The sequence below is a fragment of the Chlamydotis macqueenii genome, chromosome 1 (assembly GCF_036417535.1).
Source record: "Chlamydotis macqueenii isolate bChlMac1 chromosome 1, bChlMac1.mat, whole genome shotgun sequence".
NCBI lineage: Eukaryota > Metazoa > Chordata > Aves > Otidiformes > Otididae > Chlamydotis > Chlamydotis macqueenii.
The window spans coordinates 212,247,723-212,269,958 of NC_141556.1; the positions used below are offsets into that span (position 1 = coordinate 212,247,723).

At 46.8% G+C, this 22,236-nt stretch overlaps 1 protein-coding gene across 1 annotated transcript in view; it reads right to left on the minus strand.

Annotated features, from left to right (window-relative positions):
- Positions 1-22,236, minus strand: part of MYO7A (myosin VIIA) — a 104,432-nt gene that overhangs the window by 75,981 nt on the left and 6,215 nt on the right. The window contains exon 2 of the mRNA XM_086743081.1: positions 8,865-8,922. Coding sequence (XP_086599207.1) covers positions 8,865-8,882 — 18 coding nt within the window. The 5' untranslated portion in view covers positions 8,883-8,922. The remainder of the gene's footprint in view (positions 1-8,864; positions 8,923-22,236) is intronic.

Below are 22,236 nucleotides of genomic sequence, written 5' to 3' on the forward strand. Positions count from 1 at the left end.
AAGGGGCAGTAAAATGCCTTTACAAAGTGATTTGCAGATCATGAAAATGCAGTGTGTGACCTTAAGAGTCATTTGCCAGCAATGGTACTGGCAATAAAACGTCTGGCTGGGTGGTAGATGCACATAAATTGCTCACATCGCATCCACACTGGCTGCCCGAAAGGCTTCCTAGTTGTGGTGTGCAAATCACTGGCAAGGTTCTGTCCCAGATAAGCGTTTTTCCCAGTCTTAAAAACAAGCAGCATTTGGCTCTTTTCTCTTCAGCAAGCAAAATAAGCCAACTTATTTTTCTCCTGAGTGACTCTGGGCAAAGGATGGAGGGCATCTGCTTCTTGGTAGGAGAGTTGGGAAGGAGTAATACCATCAGGAGGTAAGTGGAATTGCCTCAGGCTGGACATGAAAATGGGTGTGCAAGGCTAAGACACACCTAAGGACCATTAGGGTAGCATCCTGTCTTCACCATTGGCCCATGTGGATGCCTAGGGCAGAGTGGACAAGCCTGTAGAGACACTTCTTTAAAATACTCTTCCAGTCCAAAAATAAGGGGACGTCAACCAAAGTCTGTAGGGACTAGTTTCAGCAAAAAAAAAAAAATGGAGGTGGATAGGATACCTGGAGAAATAAAGAAGATGGAGAAGTGCTTGGAAAGGAGATGCATTAGGGACTACTTATTAGGCTTAGAAGTCACTGAGCTGAAAGTTCATAGGTGGAGCGATTCTATGAGGACAGAAAATTAGCTGAAGGATAGGAAAATACCGTGAGGAAATTGCACTGTACGCTTACTCGTCCCTTGATGTTCACCAACAGTCAGTTTGGACACTGAATACTGGATGGGACAGGCCTGGGTCTAAACGAATATAGTCATTTTATATATGTTCCCAACTTAAGCACACTGTAACTCTTTTCAGAATGTTATAATAATTTCTGTTCAGGAACAGATGTCCTCAAAATGTATAGTTAGTGAAGTTTTCTCCTTTTATAAAGGAAAGACAGGAGGACTGATCCACTGTATCAACTTCTCATGTTTGCAAAACTCAGGTCCACATAGATGTGGTCACCAGGGAAAAGGCAATTCCCTTCCGTTGCAACAGTCCAATGCACAACCCCTGCGTGAGCCTGTCAGTGCTGGTGACCACTAAAGCAATATAGAATCATAGAATGGTTTGGGTTGGAAGGGAACTTTAAAGCCCATCCTGTCCACCTCCCCTGCCAGGAGCAGGGACATCTCCAACCACATCAGGTTGCTCAGAGCTCCGTCCAACCTGGCCTTAAATGTTTCCAGGGATGGGGCATCCAGCACCTTTCTGGGAAGTGTTCCAGTGTTCCACCACCCTCAGCATAAAAATATCTGTAAATATACCCAGGAGTGGCAAAATGGAAATGCAAAAACCTCAGCATACAAATTCCTAAGTCCCAGTTCACTCTTATTTATCTCATTTCCCTACTGTTGAAAGCCTCAGTAGAGGTGTCTGCAGTGCCAGACGGCTGACCAGTCTCAGGCTATTTCACTCACAATATTGAATTTTCTCTGCTCTTAAACAGATTTTTTTTTTTTTAGAGCAGTCTACTCCTGTGTATTCTAGCAAACACCCAAATCCTCCTTCTGTTTTGGTTACATTTATAAAACAAATGAAAATAGATTTATTAAACAGCTAAAAATAGATTTACTCCTCCAAAATTCTTACTAGAAATATCCCTTAGAGAATGCCGAACCCTAAAATGCAACAGAAAAAACATATAAACAAAGCTTTTTATGAAAACACCTGAATTTGACTAAAGACTGACACGGAGAGTATTGTTTTGACATTCTCATTGGAATTCCGTCTTCAAAGGCAGCTTTTAATTTCAACAGACTTATTTTATTTATTGACCAGGCAATGACATCTCAGCAGATATTCTCTGTACTCCCAGCTCAACTCTCTCCTGAGAAAAAAATGCATTTTTCAATTTGTGCTATTGAAAAGGTCTGCCACTGCTTTCCTTCCCCTGGGCCCCAGGAGCTGCGCACAGCTTCTTCAATCTGATTGCAGAAAGTCAGAGCTAAGGTGTTTGTTTGGTTTTTTTGTAGGAAAGCAGCTGTCAAATCTACACCGTGCTAGTAAATGGCACTATGGCTTGAAAAAATGAATTAATTTTACACCATAAAAGCCAAATTTTTTCACTAGTGTGCATTGGGGGTCATTCCACAGACATGCCTGTGACCCCAAATCCATGAAATGTTGAGAGCTTCCTTTTTAATGCCTTGCTGTTGAATGTTTTCCCATTTTGCAAGAGGAATGTGATGAAGAGGAAGGTCGCCTCAGTGAGGGAGAGCTGCTTGCCTGCTGTACAGTTGTTCGTACAAGGAGCAGATGAAAAGCATGGTCCCACACTCCATTAAGTATGCCATATCACAAACATTAGGCCTGATGGCTTAAATGTCTACCTTTTACCCAAATCCCTCCAATTGCCACCCCCTATACCGCATCTGAGAACTGATGTGAGTAAAAATAACAGCAATAAGTAAAATAATAAATTATGTTCAAGGTTTTTAAAAGTACTTGCAATTCATATGATTTTGGTGAAATTATGGACAATGTGGTCCAGCCAACATCTGTATCACACATCTAGGAGAGAGTGGAGGACAGATAGAGGGAGGTGGGTGTGTGGGGATGGGGATGCAATGGGATGGGTGCTCCTTTGCTCTGCTCTGTTTGCACAGCTGAGATGAAGATAGGACCAAGGGAAATCAACTCTTGTGTTGATCCCTAGGAGCTGGATAAGATGTGGAGTGGGATAGGAGTGGGTGGGAATGAAGGATTTCTGACCTCCCTCCCCAAACCTCACTGCTGCACAATGGCCATGTGAGGTTCAAGATTCACCACAGACATTTCTTTACAGAAAGCATATAGAAACAGCAAGACTTCTTCAGAGTCAGGTTATAGAACTCATATCCCAGGCATATGAAGTTCTGTCGGACCCAAAGAAAAGGGACCTCTATGACCAGGGTGGGGAGCAGGCTATTAAAGAAGGAGGCCTGAGTGGCGGCAGCTTCTCTTCACCCATGGACATCTTTGACATGTTCTTTCGTGGTGGAGGCTGAATGAATAGAGAGAATTATTCTGGTTGGAAAGGACCCTTAAGATCATTGAGTCCAACCATTAACCTAGCACTGGCAAGACCACCACTAAACCATGTCCCAAAGCGCCACGTCTACACATCTTTTAAATAACTCCAGGAACAGCGACTCAGCCGCTTCCCTGGGCAGCCTGTTCCAGTGCTTGATAATCCTTTCAGTGAACAGTTTTTTCCTAATATCCAGTCTAAACCTCTCCTAGTGCAACTTGAGGCCATAATGAGTTGCAGGTCTTACGAGAAAGAGGCAGTCCAACAGGCTGAATTTTTCTCTCTTTGCTCCAGACATCAGGTCTCAGAAAGTTAAATGGCATCTTTTAGGGCTCTGACAGACACGTAGAACTTATCATTGAGCAAGACAAGATGATATGCGAGCTGCTCTGCAAGAGCTGTCCGTGGGGATGTAGATTTTCCCTGGGGAACCCTAAGGTCCCAGGATTAATTCAAGGTAAATTTTGTTATTGATTCTTTTGAAGTTTCCTGTACCATCAGATAAATGTCCCATTGGCTCAGTATTTTGCTACTGCCTCTTAAAAAGCAAAACTAAACCCACTCACACATATAACAACTCTCACTCCAACCTCACTCACTCTCTGTCAGTCACCTCTCACTCTCTGTCTTGAGATCAAATAGATTAAGGTTTCACTGCATACACTTTGGGGAAGATGGATCCTGAGGGCTTGTCTAAGGTGTCAAAAACCAGGAACGAGTGTGTTTCAGACAGACTCTCTAAGAGGCAGGGTATCTCCACACCAGGGCTGAGATTGCTCACTCTATCTTTATTTGACACCATACAATTTATATTCTGCAGCCATAGCACTGCAAGAACACCTCCCTAGCCTGCAGCTTCATTTTCTGCACACAGCTACCCCAGCACTTTAATTGTCCCATAAATTTGATGGAGAGGATTCAGTGCAGGGAGTTGTTAAAATGCCAAATATCTTGAGCACTGCAACTAATGAATGGCTCCAATGATTCACGTTTCAATCTATATGCAAATGTGCCCTTTGGTTGGCTTCTGCTGGACTTTTCATCGCTGCGTTACTGCTATCCAGGGAAGCTTCAGACTCATAGATCAGACAGATATAAGGCATAAATGGGAGTCTTAAATTATTCAGTGTTTATGAGAAAGAGGACCCAAACAGTGGACTTACACTTTGCTTTTTATAATACCATGATTGCAGACCAGCCCCGAGAAGACCTACAGTAACGTTGGTTTTCTACCCCACCCCTTCCTCCTTGCTAACGAAATATATAGCGCAATGAATCACTTAGCAAAGCTGAATGCATATTATCTAATAATACTAAAATAGAGTATGTCAGCTCCAGGTAAAACCGGTGCTCACGGAGCCCAGCTGGGAGATGTCTGTCAATGGACGGAAAGATTTCAAAGTCTGATCTCTGCTATTCTTACTCCCAGCAAGGGAAAGCATCTCCTAGAGCATCAATTTGAGTCTCTGTAAAAGCCAGCGGTCACAAAATCTATTCCTGCTCGTTAATGAACTCCACAAATCCCTTTCACCTGCAGTGCAATGTGCAATTCTGGTCTTAGCAAGAAGAAATTAAGCTGGAGCAGGTGCAGAAGGGGCTGCTGCCATCATGAGAGGGCTGCAGAACTTGTTTTAGAAGGGAAAAAGAAAAGAATTTTGTAGGATTTTGGTCAGTTCCAAGGCTAGGAAGGAAAGCAATTGCTCTCTATATAAACACCTGAGAAATGGCAAGAAGGGGAAAGGACAATTTTAGCTAAAAGCCAGTCCTGTCACAGGAAGAAGAAGCCACAAATACCCTCAGAAAACACATATCAAGGACAGTCTCTTTCATGTAGGACTTTTTTTTGGGGGGTGGGAGAGGGATGTTAAAGCTGAAGGTGTATTGGAGGCTTTATGCTCAAAGAAATGCCAGAGGTGGCACACACTTTGAAGAATGGATGGCTGCAGAGGCATGATGAGGTTTTGGCATTGCCCTAAAATGTCACCTCAGCAGGAGCACTGCTGAGCCAGGAGAGCAGCGGTGAAGTCTCTGACCAAGCCTTGGCTCCTGCAAAGCTTCAGAGTAGTTGGAGACACCTTCCTTGCTTTGATGTTGAACTAAGAAGAGCTTTCTATCATGAGGCGTCCACAGTGCTTGATCTCTCGGGACCTTAATTTCTGGCTGCACCTTGGTTTCCTTTATCTGCTTAGCTTAGGTGTCTGCTGTTTCTATTCACTCCTATTTCTACTTCTCTCCCTGTAACCTCAGGAGCAGTTTTGGGGACCACTAAGACTAGGAGAAGCCTATGCTCCTCATGCGATCTGGACATGGTCAGGAGACCACAATAATACAGATAAAATCTTCTACCAAGTCTAATTTAGTGGGTGAGCTTTTTGTGAATCTGAACTTGGTCCTACATGAAATACTTAAATTTTGAGAGCATGTGTTATTCCCCAGGAGATAAGTGGGTTTGATTTCTGCCAGTCTGTCCCAGCAGCAGGAAATTTGCAGCACTGGATTTAAGATCAGGTTATATGCGGATTGCCTGCATCAGCGAGAAGACGGAGTTGGCAAGAACAGGCATGTGGCAAGAAGCAAACATTTGTTATTTGCCACCAGGACAGCAGTGGCCTCGGCAAAGCCCCCTCCCTGGAGCAGCGGTGTCCCCTTGCCAAGCCGTGCGGTCACCTGTGGCCGGGGCCACCATACACTCCTGGTCTCCACTCCAGCTCTGAAAACATCTCTGCTTGAAATAAAAGACAGAACATGCAGGAAAGAGCTGCCACTGTGCTGCGGAGCCAAACGAACTTGTCAGGCTGCCAAGGCAGGAGCTTAGGAAGCCCTCCTTTTTCATCTTCCCCTTCTTTGTGCATGGAAATGGACTTGCCATGAGTAATTTGCTAGTGACTAAAGCTGATAAGTTTGGCACCCTGCAGACCCTTGCTGGGGAACAATATTGGCTTTTCTTCTGAATTACTGGGTGGAAGATACAGGGCTGGAGCTCTGTGCGTTTTCTCCTCCTTGCTCAGAGCCGTGCGCTGCCCTGAGCCAACCTCTAAGGGACATCCTTATGTGACCTGTTTTGGTGGGAGAGTGGAAGGAGTGCAATGCCACAGGCTCTTCTTCAAAATTTCTGGATTTATAGCTGGGTAAGAACAGAAAAACCCAAGCTGTAGGGGCCAAAAGCTCTGCATTGATCTATCCCAGGCGATGATTTGGTCTTTTGTTTGATCTTGTTGGAGAAAGTTTTCAGGGGAAGAGGGGCGGGAGGAGAGGATGGGCACATTCAAGAATGAGAAAAAAAAAAAAAAACAAAGAAAGAAAGAAAAGGGAAAGCTCCCTGGAAAGTCATATCGATCAGGAATATCTTAAATGTATTTCTAAAATCTTACAGCAAAACTGAAGGAGGCAAAACACATATATTGCTGCTATTGCAATTAAACGCCACCATAAACAGTAGCTCTTTGGACCACAGAGAGCAAAGCAGTTCAAGTGTCACTCAGACTGGATTTTTAGATGGGGTAAACTGGTATAAAGTGGCCTCAGAAAGAGCCTGTATCTGCTAATGACTGGGTAACCTTATTTCATTATGGAGGGATCCTTGCTCACCTTATCCATGCTGCGGAGAGATGTTTGCAGTAAGCAACAAGTCCTCCGCAAACCTCTTGCCCTGATATTTGTCAGCACCTGCTCAGCATCTGAAGCCACAGGGTCACTCAGTCTCAAAACTATCAAGAACAGCAAGAAATGGAAGGGCTTTTTGAAAACTGAAAGTTGTTTTAGGGGGCTAGGGTTTTTCTTGTTTAATAATAAGAAGCTTTAATCCCAAAGCAATGTGTCAAATATGGTTGATAACTTCTGGGAGTCCACTTGGAGATTCCTTATGCACTTTCAACATCCAGTCCTTGTGAACTAAAAGATGTTTGTACAGAAAACAACTGGGTATCATCTCTAAAAAGCCTATAGGAGACTGAGCACCCGCACTGAATGTTAAGGCTTCACTGTTAAGGGTTCTTGTAATACCTGCCTGGAGGTGATGGGCTTTGAATACTCCGGCGCTACAAACACATCAAACACAAATGGCTCCAGGTTTATTCTCCAGCATCCCGCTTTCAGTACAGAAATACCATTCCATTTTAACATCCTAGAAATAATCCCTCTTCTGCTAACGTAAGAGCAGCATCACTCCTGCTCTGCTCCAGCTTTACAGCTGTAACACTACATACATGAGAGGTAAAAGCCCAAGAATTCAGCCCCATTTTCACACTAGACACACAACCACATCCTGAGGTTTTGATAAGGACCTGAATCCCAGACTAGATCCTGGGACTGGCTAATTAGTGCCTCGATGGATGGCATAAAGTGCCTTGACAATGTTATTGGAGCCATCTACTTGTCCCCTTTGCTGTAAGCTACTTTTACCATAGAATGATAGAATCACAGAATCTTAAGGTTGGGAGAGACCTCCAAGATCATCAAGTCCAACTGTCAACCCAGCACCACCATGTCCACTAAACCGTGTCCTGGAGTGACACGTCTACACGTTCTTTGAACACCTCCAGTGATGGTGACTCCACCACTTCCTTGGGCAGCCTGTTACAGTGCCTGACCACTCTTTCAGTAAATAATTGTTTCCTAATATCCAACCTAAACCTCCTCTGCCGGAACTTGAGGCCATTTCCTCTTGTCCTATCACAAGGAGAAGAGACCAACACCCACCTCTGGGAGAAGAGACCAACACCCACCTCCCTACAACCTCCTTTCAGGGAGCTGTAGAGAGCAATGAGGTTTCCCCTCAGCCTCCTCTAGACTAGACAATCCCAGTTCCTCCCTGCCTAGATGAGACACCTCAGTTTTAGATAACTAGGTAGACTGTCTATTTGATTAAAGTTCTGCAAAGCGTGAAGTCAGACCAGTACAGAAGACTATGAACTAGTAGCTGAACCACAGAGGGGTTAACCTCCAGCGAAGAGACAGCCTGGAGTGATACCATCCTAGACAGAGTTTGTATAGGGTATTTCTTAGAGCCACAACTGCTATTCTGAGCTTTCAAACTGGCATATGAACTTCCTTCGTTTTCATTTCTACACCCATTTTCCTTGGCATCGCAAACTGCATCAGCATTGGTGACACGGGGTCGACGTCTCTGAGCCTTTCAGAAGGAGGACTGAGCTTCTAATAACCCCTACCAAAGTGCAGCCTGGTTTTGTTGGGCCACAGCTCCTGATAGGTCAGAGCAACACTGTAAAGAGCATTTCAGTTGCTCTGTGAGATCTTTGGCATTCCTTCCACCCCAAAAGCGATCTTCAGCTCTTCTTGTCACTGGTATAAACTCATACCACGTGAGTTCCTGCATGCTGCTTCAAGGGTTGAGTGCTTTCTGCCCGGTTATAGCCAAAAGCATATTTGCCAAGACAGACACAGAGTCGAATCAAAACCGTTGGGCAGATTTGCTCCATCACCTCAAACCCTGACTTTATATTCTTCCGCATATCCAGGACTCACGTGCAGCTTCTGGGCCATCCCAGATGAGAAAATAGAAGTGGAACATTACATGAGGTTAATCTGGACTACACACACAGAGCAATGATTTCCTCTAAGCCAATCAAGGATTAAGGCTAATGAGTATCTCTGCATCTTGTAACAGTCCTTTTAGGGAAATAGAATAGGATAAAAATAGCCTGACTTGACCCCCACCCCCCCCAAAAAAAAGACTTTTATTAGTCCTTGGGGTGATGGACTAAAATTAGAAATGCTGAAGAGAGGAACGCTTCACTTACCTGTCGTAGAATGACCATGGTTCCTGTATAAACACATCAGCAATCACCAGGAATGGACCTAAATCGAAAGAAATCACCAATCAACGAACTGATACCCTAACTCGTAGCCCCCAGCCCAGGGACTGTCCCAGCCCTAAAGGGATGGACACAGTCTCTAGGTGTGGAAGAGGGCCAGAAGCACTGAAACTCCCAATGCTTTTGTAATATTAGTTCCAGACAGTGAGAGACAATCCTCTAATACATCCAGATTAATGCCTGCACCATGGTGAATGAGACCGGGACTGGAGGTTGCTTATGCAAGTAATATTTTGTAAACTGAGTCCTAGAAAGTTACCCAAGGATTAACCTGTCAAACAGACGGATACTGATTTATTATGTGTGTCATCAGATCCCGTGGTAGGAATTAAAGCGCATGGAGAAGGGGAGCCCTGTCCTTACAGCCCACAAGACTGGATGGATTATCATCTTCCTATCAAAACGGCTTTCAGGAGCAGAAAGAAAATACCAAGCCCTCCACCATAGCCTGCAACTAATACCTGGCTTGGACTGAGCATCACCACACTCTGTTCCTCCCTGTTGTACAAATTGTACCATTGTGGGATTTACACGGTGTTCTGGTTTTGTTTAGTGAGGGGGGCCTAAGGTGGTAGCTTCTGTAGGAAACTGCTAGAAGTCGCTCCCCTTTGTTCAGTGGACTCGGCCGATCCTAGGGCGGACCTGCTGCTGGCCAAGGCCGAGCCAATTGGTAGCAGAATGTCCCGTGATAACGCCTCTGCGATAACTTATTTAAGAAGGGGAAAACAGAAAAAAAAGGAGAGAGAAGATGTGAAGCAGCTGAGCAGGGGCAGACGCGAGCCCTGTGGGCCTTGCAGCCCTCAGCCTCTGGCCTCCCGCCGGAGAGCTGGCTGGGCCTGACTCAACCCAGCCCGACTGCAAGAAGTGGAGAGGAGAGGAGATGTGAAGAGACCCTGAGAGGCCTTTGCCAGCCTGTTGTAAGGAACGGCTGCAGACACCAAGGTCAGTGAAGAAGGAGGGGGAGGCTCCTGACCAAGATTCTCCTGCAGCCCGTGGCACAGACCATGGTGGAGCAGGCTGTGCCCTGCAGCCCATGGAGGCCCATGCAGGAGCAGAGATCCCCCTGCAGCCCATGGAGGACCCCACGCTGGGACAGGTGGAGGCCTGAAGGCGGCTGTGGCCAGTGGAGGCCCTGCTGGGGCAGCTGTTCTGGAGGGACTGCACCCCGTGGAAGAGATGACCCATGCCGGAGCAGTTTCACAAAGGACTGTGGCCCGTGGGAGGGACCCCATGCTGGAGCAGGGGAGGAAAGCGAGGAGTTCTTCCCCCGACCTTGAAGTAGCGGTGTAAAACAACGCGTGATGAACTGACTGCGACCCCCATTCCCTCTTCCCCCCTGTGCCGCTCGGCGGGGAAGGTGGCAGAGATAATGTTAAGCCCGGGAACAGGGAGGGGTGGGGGGAGGTTATCTTGTTCCCTGTCTCATTCTCCTGCTAGTTTTAGGAATAAACAAATAGTTTTCCCCAAGTCGAGTCTGTTTTGCCCGTGATGGTAACTTTAAGGATTTCTCCCTGTCCTTATCTCAAACCTCGAGCTGTTTTCCTTATATCATCTCTCCCTGTTCTCTCGGAGGGTGGGGGGAGCGAGAGACAGACTGCGTAGTCTGGTCCCGATCGGGGCTGAACTACGACACACGGGAAAGTCCCACGCTGCTCCTGGGTTTGTGTTTGCTGGTGTGTGATGCCGCTTCACGGTGCTGCCAGGTTTGGTGTGTGTGAGTGAAAAATGCTTTCAAAGAACTGAATTTCTGCAGCTTTTGATCTCCAAGTCATCCTTGCTACATGGCAATCAGTAATTGCTATATTTATGATGTGGGACATTTTCCGGTATGGTAAAAATGCTCTTGCCTTAAAAAGTAGGCAAAAAGGCATTCTGTCTGAGAGACACAACTCCCATGAGACACTGGGGATGTGAAGGCTGATCTTGCAGGACACAAGACATTTCCCTTCACGGTAACAAAGTGGTCCAGACTCGTCACACAAACCTAAATGTTTTGTTTCAGGTTTTAGCCATAATTTGTATTTTTGTGCTTTCCCCACTAAAAGGAAAACATTTCTTGAGGGAACAGGAGGGAATGACAAAGTCTTTCCAACCCCCCTCAACTGTCTCCAAGTGAGATGTCCCGAAGAGACACAACATGGGACGGACTCAATCTTGGGGAAAAAAAGGAGTGATAATGCCCTGTGGCAGTGTCCCAACACGCTTTCCTCATGGCAAGGAGAGCGATTTCTCTTCCCCGCCAGCAGCAGCTGCACTCATTCCACTCAGTAATGTAGAACGACTTAGTCTTCAGTGCTGATCCTGCTGGCTGAGTCTTCTGTAGCTTCTCAGCTGCAGTGGAAAACATGGACATTCGTACCCAAGCTATAAAGGTAGGATTTATCTCTGTTCGCTCCTGCAGGGGCTGCAAAGGCTCAACAGCATTTCCAGTCATTCCCCTTTTCCTCACCACACTGCCTGCACAACCTCTACATTTTTACATATTTGAAGACAGATAACTACCCCACTGAAAGTTGTTAGAGTGTGCCATCTAAGTGCCTTCACCACCTCAATTTAAATATCCAGTTACTGAAACCATCTACATGATCCCTCTGCATTGCCCGGAAAAGGAACTGGTGTCCTAAGAGCAGCCAAAGCATTACTGTTCATTATGAAATGCTCACTAGACAAATTTTGGCCACAGACCATATTAAATGAATCAATTTTGCCTTTTCTAGAGGACAGAAGACTGGTGAAAAATCAATATCTGAAAGACTGTGAGACAATTTTCCCAATTCTCAGGTTGAATCTTCTCTGTAGCACATCAAATTATTCCTCTTCTCCTTAATTCACATGGCTTGAAAATAACTTTCTAACCCTGCCAAGCAGTGAGCCCTGAGACAGACTGCCTAGGGATGCTGAAGGGTCTCCTCCACTGGGAACAGTCAGTGAAATCTTGGTTTGGCTCAGAGAGCAGGCACTGGGTGAGGTTCTCCAGAGCTCCTTCCCAGGTCTGTAATATGGTGATCGTGTTCAGTGTTAAACATTGGGTTGGGTAGCAGTCCAGGTTCCTTGGTTGAAGGACATCTGCTATGGGCAAGTCATCTTATAGTTCCTTGCCTCAGTTTGCCTCTCTGAAAAACTGAGATCTTGCCCAACAAGGGAGCTTGTAAATATTGATTTGCATGCTAATCAGCCAAATGACCTAGGTGAGGTTACTCCATTGTGTGTCCATGTTGCTGAAGCCATGCGTGTGGGATCTCTTCCCACAGGCTGGGCTAGAGCCACAGGTTCAGGTCTCAGAATTGCTCCTTCAGTCATTTATCCTTCTGCTGCTGAAGCAAAGCACTATCCCATGGCTGTCCTGGCTCCCAGGATAAAAACTGCCCTGTATGTGGGCATCCTGCTCAGCCCAGCCTGTGGTGATGCTGCAAAGGTGTTGGAAGAGTATTTACCTACCAAACAGTCTGCTTTTCACCAGGACTTTGGTAGCCAGAGCCTATTGTGGTTTGTTTTTTTTTAAATTTTCTGAAAGTCTAGCCTTCAGCCCAAGCAATCAGACATGCTCTTGTCCGATGCATTGCAAGTCCATCACGATGCTGTTGCAAGGGAGGTAGCACACAATGGGCAGTCAGCTTTCCCCACCGCTTGCTCAGCAGGGAAAACCCCAAAAGGGGAGGGCAGGGGGAGCAGCAGACTGCCCTCCCTGTTCTTCCCACAGGGATCAGTAAGAAGGATTGGGCTTGTCTGAGCACCAGGGAGATCAGCTGCCTGCTAATTCATGGGAGGTCCAGTGGAACAAAACGGCCATCTGGACCCTCCGACCCTCACTGACCGGTGAGCACAGGGCACCTCAATCCCACCTTCATCTCCTGTGTGAAGATCTACAGCTGTTTGTGGTGTGGGAAACGAGCTGAGCTAAACAAAATGAACCCAACACCTCTCCCAAACCACTCACACATAACACAAGAGCACAAAGACATCCCTCTGGAGAGTGTGGGGTTTTTTTTGTAAATTTGGTTCATTTTGCAGCTTTCTGGGTGGGGTGAGGCTGAAGGGTCTTTAAACTACTTCTGGATGCAGAGTGATGTGTGATATGGAGCTATACATGCCACTTGCTTGCAAGCAGTGGTCAACAGAAGCCAAGGAGTTCTTCAGTACAAGGTCTCCACCATGACAACCTCCACCATGTCTTTCTTGCAGGTTCTGTAGAGATCCCAAATGCAAGAGCAAGAGGAACCTGACAGAGCTTGACTCTGAAGGAGGAGAGCCTGAGGAACCTGGATGAAGCCATTACCCTGCAGTTGCAAAGAAGGGGGTTGCTACTCTAATCTGTTTAACTGGCATTTCTGCCCTCCTTGTTGGCACTTCAGGACCGGAGTCCAACCACATGACTGGCCATACTGCCTGGGGGATCGCTCTGCAGCGCTAATCCTCCAGAGCACATGCTCATTAAGCATTGGTTAGGAGAAATTCATTCTAGTATTTCATTCTAAGTGCAAATTCTGTTCCTTTCCCCTGAAGATCTACATCCCATGTGATTTTCCTGTCTGCAAACGCAATGAAGAAAATGAATAATTAATTTACAAGGTGTGTGCCCTGACATTTAATGACAGCCTGTCCCCCTCTGCACCCAGCTTGGTGTAGAGCCTGTCTTTTGGAGAACACCCTGGGCACTTAATAGTGTGAAAAAAAATCAGAGAGGTGGCTATTCTTTCATGGCCTTATGTCTACTTCACTTGACTGGCAGAAACGTAATGTATCACCTTAGCTGAGCAAAGAGATTTAACACATCGCTGCTCTCTGCACACTGCTGCTTTCACCTCCTGCCCTCCAGCAGGAGATCTGAGAAGGATTAAAGATTTTGCAATGTATTTTACTGTTCATCTGAGAAATGGTGAATAAAAAGAAGGTCAGACCTACACCCCTGGAGACAATTCTCTTTGTCATTACCAAAAACGAGATTCAGATCAGGAAGGAAAACAATGGCTCTTGAATGAGGTTAAACTGACAAACTCTTCTCAACATTGAATGAGCCTCTTTCCAAGAGGCACGTGCCCTTGCTTTGATATCATACTGGGCCCTCTCCGTGGTATGACCTGTGTCTATTGGTTTGTCAGAGCTTCAGTGTTTGATGTCTGCTCCCTGTGAAGGCACTTAGAGCCTACTCCCATCAGTTCTCACTCCGCTTTTCAATGAACTGAACACTCAGGCTCTCACAGTAAGAATTTCAGACCACCTGCCATGGTTTCTGAACCCATCTCGGATAAATTTTAGATACTTCTGATCTCCTGCCATCCAGCGCTGCCTGGGACATCCCTATCTCCTTGGGCTGTAGCCTCCCATTTTGCTTTCTTTTGTGCACAAAAGAGGAGTACTCCCATCTGCTCAGGTTATCCCTCAAAGCCTGTGTGGAAGTTGGCTGTCCAGAACTTGCTGAGAGATGGGTAACTTGAGTTAAACCCCAGCCTTGGTGGAGGAAAGCCCAGAGTTTGACTCTTGCTAAGTGAGTGCTTTAGCTACTGGAACGTTATGTAAAACATGAGCATCTCCCCCATTTCCCCTGTCTGAGCTTTGGACTGAAATATTTGTGTTAATGGCCATTCACTTACACCTTCCCTTCCCATGGCACAAGTGTCTTCATCCTTGCAGGAAGAAATTATAGTTTCTAACTCCTCCAGTGCAGATGACACAGAGAGTTAAATCCAGTCTCCTGGTTTTGTTACCCATGATCTCTTTTAATGTGGAGAAAACATGGATTCCCATTAAAAGAAACGGTATTTCCCTGAATGCAATGGCAACAGGAGCCCAACCAGAGGATTTGCTGATTTTTTTTTTACACGCAAGACAGCACTCCCTGAGTTTTTACAAGTATGGGACTCTCGTGATGGAGATGTGGGGACATGGCGAGCACCACCTGGCCAGCACGCTGCCGGCCACCATGCCAAGAAAGTTCCCTTGTTTATATCTTAATTGCCGCCTCCCCATGGACGGATCAGCTTGAGGTCGGGCTGACAGGTGACGTGAGGAATGCGAGGAAGCTGTCACCTCGGCAAGGCAAGTCACAACAGGAATAAGCTGCAGAAAACATGAGAATTACCATTTCTCACGTGACTGGTGCATCCATGACACAGCCTGACTGCAGGCTCTGCATGCCCTGGGATATAACCAGCACAGAGCGTGTTGTCCCGGAAAAACTCTGATCCAAGTTCACCGAAAATCAAGAAAAGCCTTTCCTTTGGATCAGATCTTGAGTAGCCACAGGATTTCTGAAAAATGCTGGTATCAGGAGACAGAGGAATTTCTTTGAAAAGGGACCATTTTGGTGTAAATCCCTGTCAAATGCAGGTCCAGCTTCCTGGAAAACTGAGGGAAAAAGAGAGATTAAAGCAGAGCTGCAAGCTGGCACAAGAATGTATAGGTGATGGGGGGGGTTAAAGACCCATCATGAAGCCCTGGATCCTCAAAAAGCTTCCTCAGTTTCTAGTCACGGACAAAACACCGTGAAATTAAACAACAGCCTGTAAGGGTTGTTTTAAGGAACATGCAGATTTTTCTCTAGCTATTCCTGCAGCGCTCAGGCTCACGGTGATGAGAGCCACAGGATTAGGTACTAATTAGATTTGAGGGTACTCCCATCGGGCTTCTCCTTCTGGTGGGCGGACGCTGTTCCCAGGGAAAACCTGGTAGTTTGTCATTGGTTTTATTTTTTTTTTTAAGGGATGTGCCAATCATCCTGCAGATTTAGGATCTGAAACCCAGAAAATTCCAGCTGCTTTAAGTAAAAGCAACCTTTCCGACGCAGAAGAACACAGCCAACCTGCTAATCAATTAGACAAAGAATTATAGGGAGAAAAGACTGCGAGAACCATGGTGGCTTACTGTAGTAAAACAGCCCAGGGCGGGAGAGGTCTTGATGCGTTAGATATACAGATACTTCAAATTTCTGTACATTTGGGTTTTTTCATGCATATGGTTCAAGGAAGAAAGCGCAGTGCTAATGCACACTGCAGTCTGTCGTTCAGCAAGTGCAACTGAAACCCAGGGAAATGATGCTCGTAACCGAAACCGCCAATAAATAGGGTATAGTCTACTCAACATGAGTGACAGGGAAGTGTCAGGGGTTGTGCAGTAGGTAGAGTTTCCAGTCAAAGACATCAGTACCCAAAATCAGGGCCTGATTTTCAACAGACCTCGGGTAGAAATGAAAGCTTTGGAAAAATCTGGCTTTTCCCTGTAAAGTGAGCACTTAAACCATGTCCTGAGCTCTCCTCATTGGTCAAGTTGACCATGGATCGGCTGAAAATGTAAACACTGTTTTTTCTTTGCACCCAGCTAAAAAAACTCACTGGCCAGACCTCCAGCAGTATGAAGTGATTGAGATGCAGATGACTTCAGTGGAACCATGCTGATTTCCTCAAGCCGAGGATCAGGACGCCATGAAATGCCGAGGTGGTGATCTCTCTGGAGGCTGGGTGTGAAGGCTTCTAAAAGACAGCAGGTGAAAGGAATGTGATCCTCTGTGCTTTCCTCCACAGGAGCTGCAGGCATTAATCACAGCCTGTGATGACAGCTCCAGGCTGTGCCATCCTGCTTGGCTTTGCAAAGCACCACACCGGTTGGTGAAAGGACCATGGGGACTCAACTCCAGCTGCAGGATCTCAGGGCTTGTTTGGTCCTCTGCATGCCGGTACCAACCTCCTAACAGAGTTACCCAAACTTTTTCATATTTCAGATTAGGACAAGATTGCCCAGTGAGGCTGACACCGTGTGTGTGTTTAGCTATACTGAGGGTGCAAGAGTGCAACACTCTGAGTTGACACCATGTCTTCGTAGGAACATGTCTCACAGTATTAAAGGAAACAAAACTAACCTCAAAACACTTCAAACATCAGGATGTGATTTTAAGAACTCAAGACACAAGCTAAAGCTTCCACAAAGCCAAGAGCCCATTATGTGATGCACATACTCCCTAGGAATTGTGCACAGCAATGCCTGAGCATTTCTGTGCCTCCTCCTGGCCACGTGCACAGATCAGAAGAGAGCTGGGAGCTAGTATCAGTGTCACCAGTGTTTATCCACGTGAGCTTCGGGACCATGGAGTGAGACAGAAGCATGCAAATCCTAGAATAGAGTTCCTCAGAGGTCAGTATTGGGATTGGCCCTGTTCAATAGCTTTGTTGGTGACATGGACAGTGGGATAGAGCGCACCCTCAGCAAGTTCACCGATGACACCAAGCTGTGTGGTGCAGTCAACACACTGGAAGGGAGGGATGCCATCCAGAGGGACCCTGACAGGCTGGAGAAGTTGGCCCATGCAAACCTCATGAAGTTCAGCCAGGCCAAGGGCAAGGTCCTGCATGTGGATCGGGGCAATCCCAGGCACAAATACAGGCTGGGCAGAGAATGGATGGAGAGCAGCCCTGAGGAGAAGGACTTGGGAGTGCTGGTTGACGAGAAGCTCAACATGAGCTGTCAATGTGCACTCACAGCCCAGAAGGCCAACGGCATCCTGGGCTGCATCCTCAGCAGCGTGGCCAGCAGGTCGAGGGAGGTGATTTAGTATCTGATGCAGCCAACTGAGATCCCCTCCATGACTATGAGGACAAACAGATGCTTTCAAGAACCGATTCACTTAGTCTGTTGGAGAAGTCAGCATTATTTCTCTCTGTTGACTACCAAGGAAGCTTGAGGTGACTGGTTTCATTTGGATGTTCCTTTCTCTCTCCTATCCCTTTGTGCCTTAAGCAGCTGACAATACATCAAAAGACCACATAGCTGACTCTGCGGGACTGGTTTGGCCTCACACCACCATTTGAAGGGTCTTGGTAGCAGTGAGACACCTTATCTGGATGAGTCTCAGCCAAAAAGACTACCTTAGAGCAAAAAACCACAGAAAACTCCCTCCTCTGGAGAGTCAGAGAATCAATATGTACCCTCTGTTCATCTGAGAGTAGTCAGGAAACGGGCATCAATTTTTTAAGCCTCGAGCAGGAAGTTCAATAGATTTGTCCTGCATTCAATCTCTTCAAAAAGCCGGGCAGGTAGAGAGGCTGAACAAAAGACCTGACCTTTTCTCCCTCCCTGTGCTTTCACATAGCCAGAGCAGAACAATGGACCACGGCGGCATCCGATCCCAGCTCACCACAGAGTGCTCAGCGCAGCCTCCCGAGGAAGGCAATTTCCCTTTGTGCACCAGCCTCTACCGCCGACTGAGTATTTTTCAACAGCCACAGTAATTAATCAAATAAAGTATCCTTTAGCAAAGCGGCCAGGTGTAATTTCAGCATAATCCAAACCTAGCAGGCTGAGCTGATCTAGGCAAAATGCTGTGCTTGCAGGTTGGCCAGTGTTTGCAATCTATTTTCATCATTTCTTTGTCCATAGATGAACTCTCCGTCTTGCTAGGGTCTACACCTGGGGCCTGGCACACAAGAAGAACAAATTAGAAATGAAGTCTATATTTGAAATTGAGGGTGATTTAGCACATGAACATGCTCTCAAGACTCTCCTCCATGGAGCAGGACTGTCCTGCACAGTGCTGGGATCTACTGGAAGTCCCCTTGCTGGTCCTGAGCACACCAGGATGTCCGCACAGCACTGTGCGGGGATCAGAGCTCAGATCGTGTCCATCCATGCTCATGAAACCCCAACTAGCGTGGGCTGAGCAGACCAACAAGTGTCAGTGGGGTCACCATGGACCTGCTCCTTCATGGGCTGCTCAACCCCCACCATTGACAGAGCAAGGTATACACACAGATGTGCTGGTTGACTTCAGGCTGCTGTGTTTTGCAACCAAGGCATGAATTTTGGAGGAGATTCATGTGTGGCATGTCCTTTTTTGGGCCATGTTTAGGAGGCAGAAACTTCAGCCATCCAGGCTCTGCCAGCCCTGCAGTTGAATGACAGCCATGAGCCCTCAGCTCAGATGGAGGTTCAATCCTTTGGTTGTGTTGCTCAAGTGGCTACAAAGACTGTGTCTATAATCCAAGAAGAACTCCATGAAGATACAAGGGAAGGTGTGTGTACGCATATACATATCCTATACAGAATGATACATACATCCCCTAGATACATACTCTGGCCAATCCTATATTAGTACCTCCAGTTAGGAATAACTGGGCCATGTTACGAAGGAGATTGGACTGGATTATCTCCTTGACCCTCCAAGCTTTCTACCTCATGAATCTACAAGACCACTGGCCTTGCTGCAAGACAGAGGGCAGGAGAAGGAGCACTGCACCCACTGCAGGCTGGGACCAGGGCTCTAAAATGAAGTTTGTGTGGTGTCAAGTGATTTGTCCCCTGGCACACTGAAGCTTGTTCTCATACTAGTTTCAGAGGGAGTTAGGTACTTGGGTTCTTTCTAAGTCCCGTTAAGCGCTCCCTTTTAAAACCATGTCTAGATGATCTGCCACCACTCGGACAATGTGTGGTAGAGGTAAGATCTGAACGCCGGACTAGTCTCAGTCCAGCAACTTGATTACTAACCCACTGCTGTTTCTTTTTGCCGTAGAAAGGTTCGTTAAAGAGAGTCTTTACTGTAGCCACTGTTTTAGTAATCGCTCTTACGCTATGTTATTCCCTCAGGAATCCCAGTCTATTTATGGAGGAAGGGACGATGCTATTCTCATTTCACACAGAGGGAAACTGAGGCACAGAAGGAGGACGTGACTTTCCCTAGGGTCACGCAGGAGAACCAGGAAGGTTCTGTGCCAAGTCTGTGCCGATGACTCCGGATCAAAATGCCTTTAAAGGCTCCTCTGTTCTTCTCTGTCCTTAAATTGTCCTAATAAGCAGCTGTCTCACCCTCTACTCTTGCTGGTCCCTAACAGTCTGGCCTCGGCTGGGCGGTCTCTCTCCTTTCAGTGCTGTTAGTGCTGGCTGGAGCAGGGCTCCTGCAAGCTGTTATAATCCTGCAAGGTTTTGTTTGTGTTTTTTTTTTTTTCCCAGCAGGAACCCCTTTGCTGGGATTTTCGGTGAAATCCCCCCTCTGCCTGCCCTGACACTATCCTCTTATCTCTTGTGGTCCTGGAGAAATTCAGGACAGCTCTTCAGAGAGGCTGGGGTCAGCCTCCAAATGCAGGGACTAGTAGGATTAAGTAGGTTCAAATCGGAAGATGCCAGCCCTGTTTTATCCTGCTGAGACTCCTGAGGGTGTTTTGCTTGAACAGGGACTGTACAAATTAAGTAGAGACTCTGCTCTGCCCTTCCAGGGTGCCTTTGGTGCAATCACCATCACACCCCTCAGGGGAGCATGAGGCAGTGCTGGGACACACCAGCCCTGTAATAGCCCGGATGAAAGGGGGACAGATGCTCCCTGACTCATTGGCTGCACATGCAAAATGTTATGCTGATTTTTCAGGTGTGGAAACGGAGTCACGGGGGCTGTTTGCTGCTCCATCTACTGCTCTTCACGTTTTGGTGGCATATCAAGTTGTTGGGTGTTCTTCAGTACATGGGATGCTCTGTGCTCTGAAGGCCATCATCTGGCTGAGCTGAAGTCATGCCTATAGGTCTTTGCCAAGGCAAAGTTAGACTCAAGTGCATAAAAGAGGGGAGATTTAGATTAGATATTAGGAAGAAATTCTTTACTGTGAGGGTGGTGAGGCACTGGAACAGGTTGCCCAGAGAAGCTGTGGATGCCCCATCCCTGGAAATGTTCAAGGCCAGGTTGGATGGTGCTCTGAGTGACCTGGTCTGGTGGAAGGTGCCCCTGCCCAGGGCAGGGGGGTTGGACTGGATGGCCTTTAAAGTTCCCTTCCAACCCAAATCATTCTGTGATTCTATGATACATTAGGTGTTGCACAGCCATAAAGTAAATGTCAGTGCGTCCCCAAGCAGCCTGGATGGGCAAAAGGAATGGAGGCTCCAGGCGGTAAAGGGACTGCTTCATGCGAAGTTCCCACCTGGTGAAGAGCAGAGCCAGAAGTAATGATAGGAGTCCCTCTGTGAGCAGCAGAGCGAACAAAAGCCTCATTTACAACAACAGAACTCCAAATAATAAGATTTCTTGATGGTCAATAGGGCATAGTTCCTCCCAAGAAGCCCTTCCTGTTGGTCAGGCACTGAGGACAGCTTTTTGACCCTACCTGGGCTCTCTGGTGTCCAATGGGAGCCGGCATCATGCTGCAGGGCACCAGATTGTTCCCATGCTCACCTGTGTATTTTCATGAAGTGTCTAGGAAATTCCTTTCCTTGCTACAGCTCTGTCAAATTTGAAGTGAACTTGGTCAACAAACTACTGTGATTAGGTGACACATCTAAAGGGACAGGCAGTGTGACCACACAAGCCTTGTTTGCTATGGAAATCAGTTGAGATGATCAAGACAGCTTTAATCAAGTACTAAATTTATTCTGGTTTTAACGAGCTGCTCGGTTTCCCACCCTTGTTTGCGGTATTTTGAGATATCCCTCCGAGGAAAGGGGTGGCTGTTGCTGTTTGTGATTTGCTCTCAGCTACGCATGAGAAACCGGTGTTTGCCGGGGACAAGATGACTCCCTGGGCTGAGTTCAACATCACAGCTGTGCCCGAAAAGCTTGACCTTTGTTCCAGTCCTTTTTATTCAACATCTTCCCTGACTGCAGAGTTCAGAGCTGGGAGGGCAGGACCTGGTTTGCTACTTCAAATGGCAGACTGCTCTGCACAAAGAAAAATAGATAGAACAAGACACTGGGGGAGAGCCAGGGAGTTATTTCTAAGACCAATAAGATTGCCCAAACAGTTTCTGTTACCCACCACCCTAATTTATACTGGCACAATTAACTTCAATGAACAGTAGTTCTGATTTGGTTACCCCAAGCTGACATTGCTCTCACAGTGATTTGGCCAAGATCACTGGGTGCTGTCTCCCCCGTGCAGGCATGACGTTTAGCACTAGAGAGGGCAACATCTCTGGAGTAACCCAGCTGCCCTTTCAGAAACTCTCCTTCCCCGTGGGAGAAGGACCTGTTCCGTCACCCAAAAGCACCAGGGGCATCACCAGGCAGAGCTTGCCCCATGTTGTGCTGGAGAGGAGCAACTTCTTACATGGGAAGGATGGTGTCCTTGCAGTGTATCTGCTCTGAGAGACCTCCCCGGCGTGACAGCAGATTGGGCTGACCTGCTCATTAATTGTTTATAAGTCTCCATGTACTGCTTTACTGAATTACATAAAAGGTCTAACAGCTCCTGCTATGGATCCTGGTCCCTGGGTGGGCTGTGTCTCGGCCCTCCAAGTGCTCTGAGATACCTGGCAGCCATGAAAGCTGGCAGAAATGAAAGGAAATCCTAAAGGACTGTTGGAGAGTTTTGTCTATCTTTTTTTTTTTTGTCTCA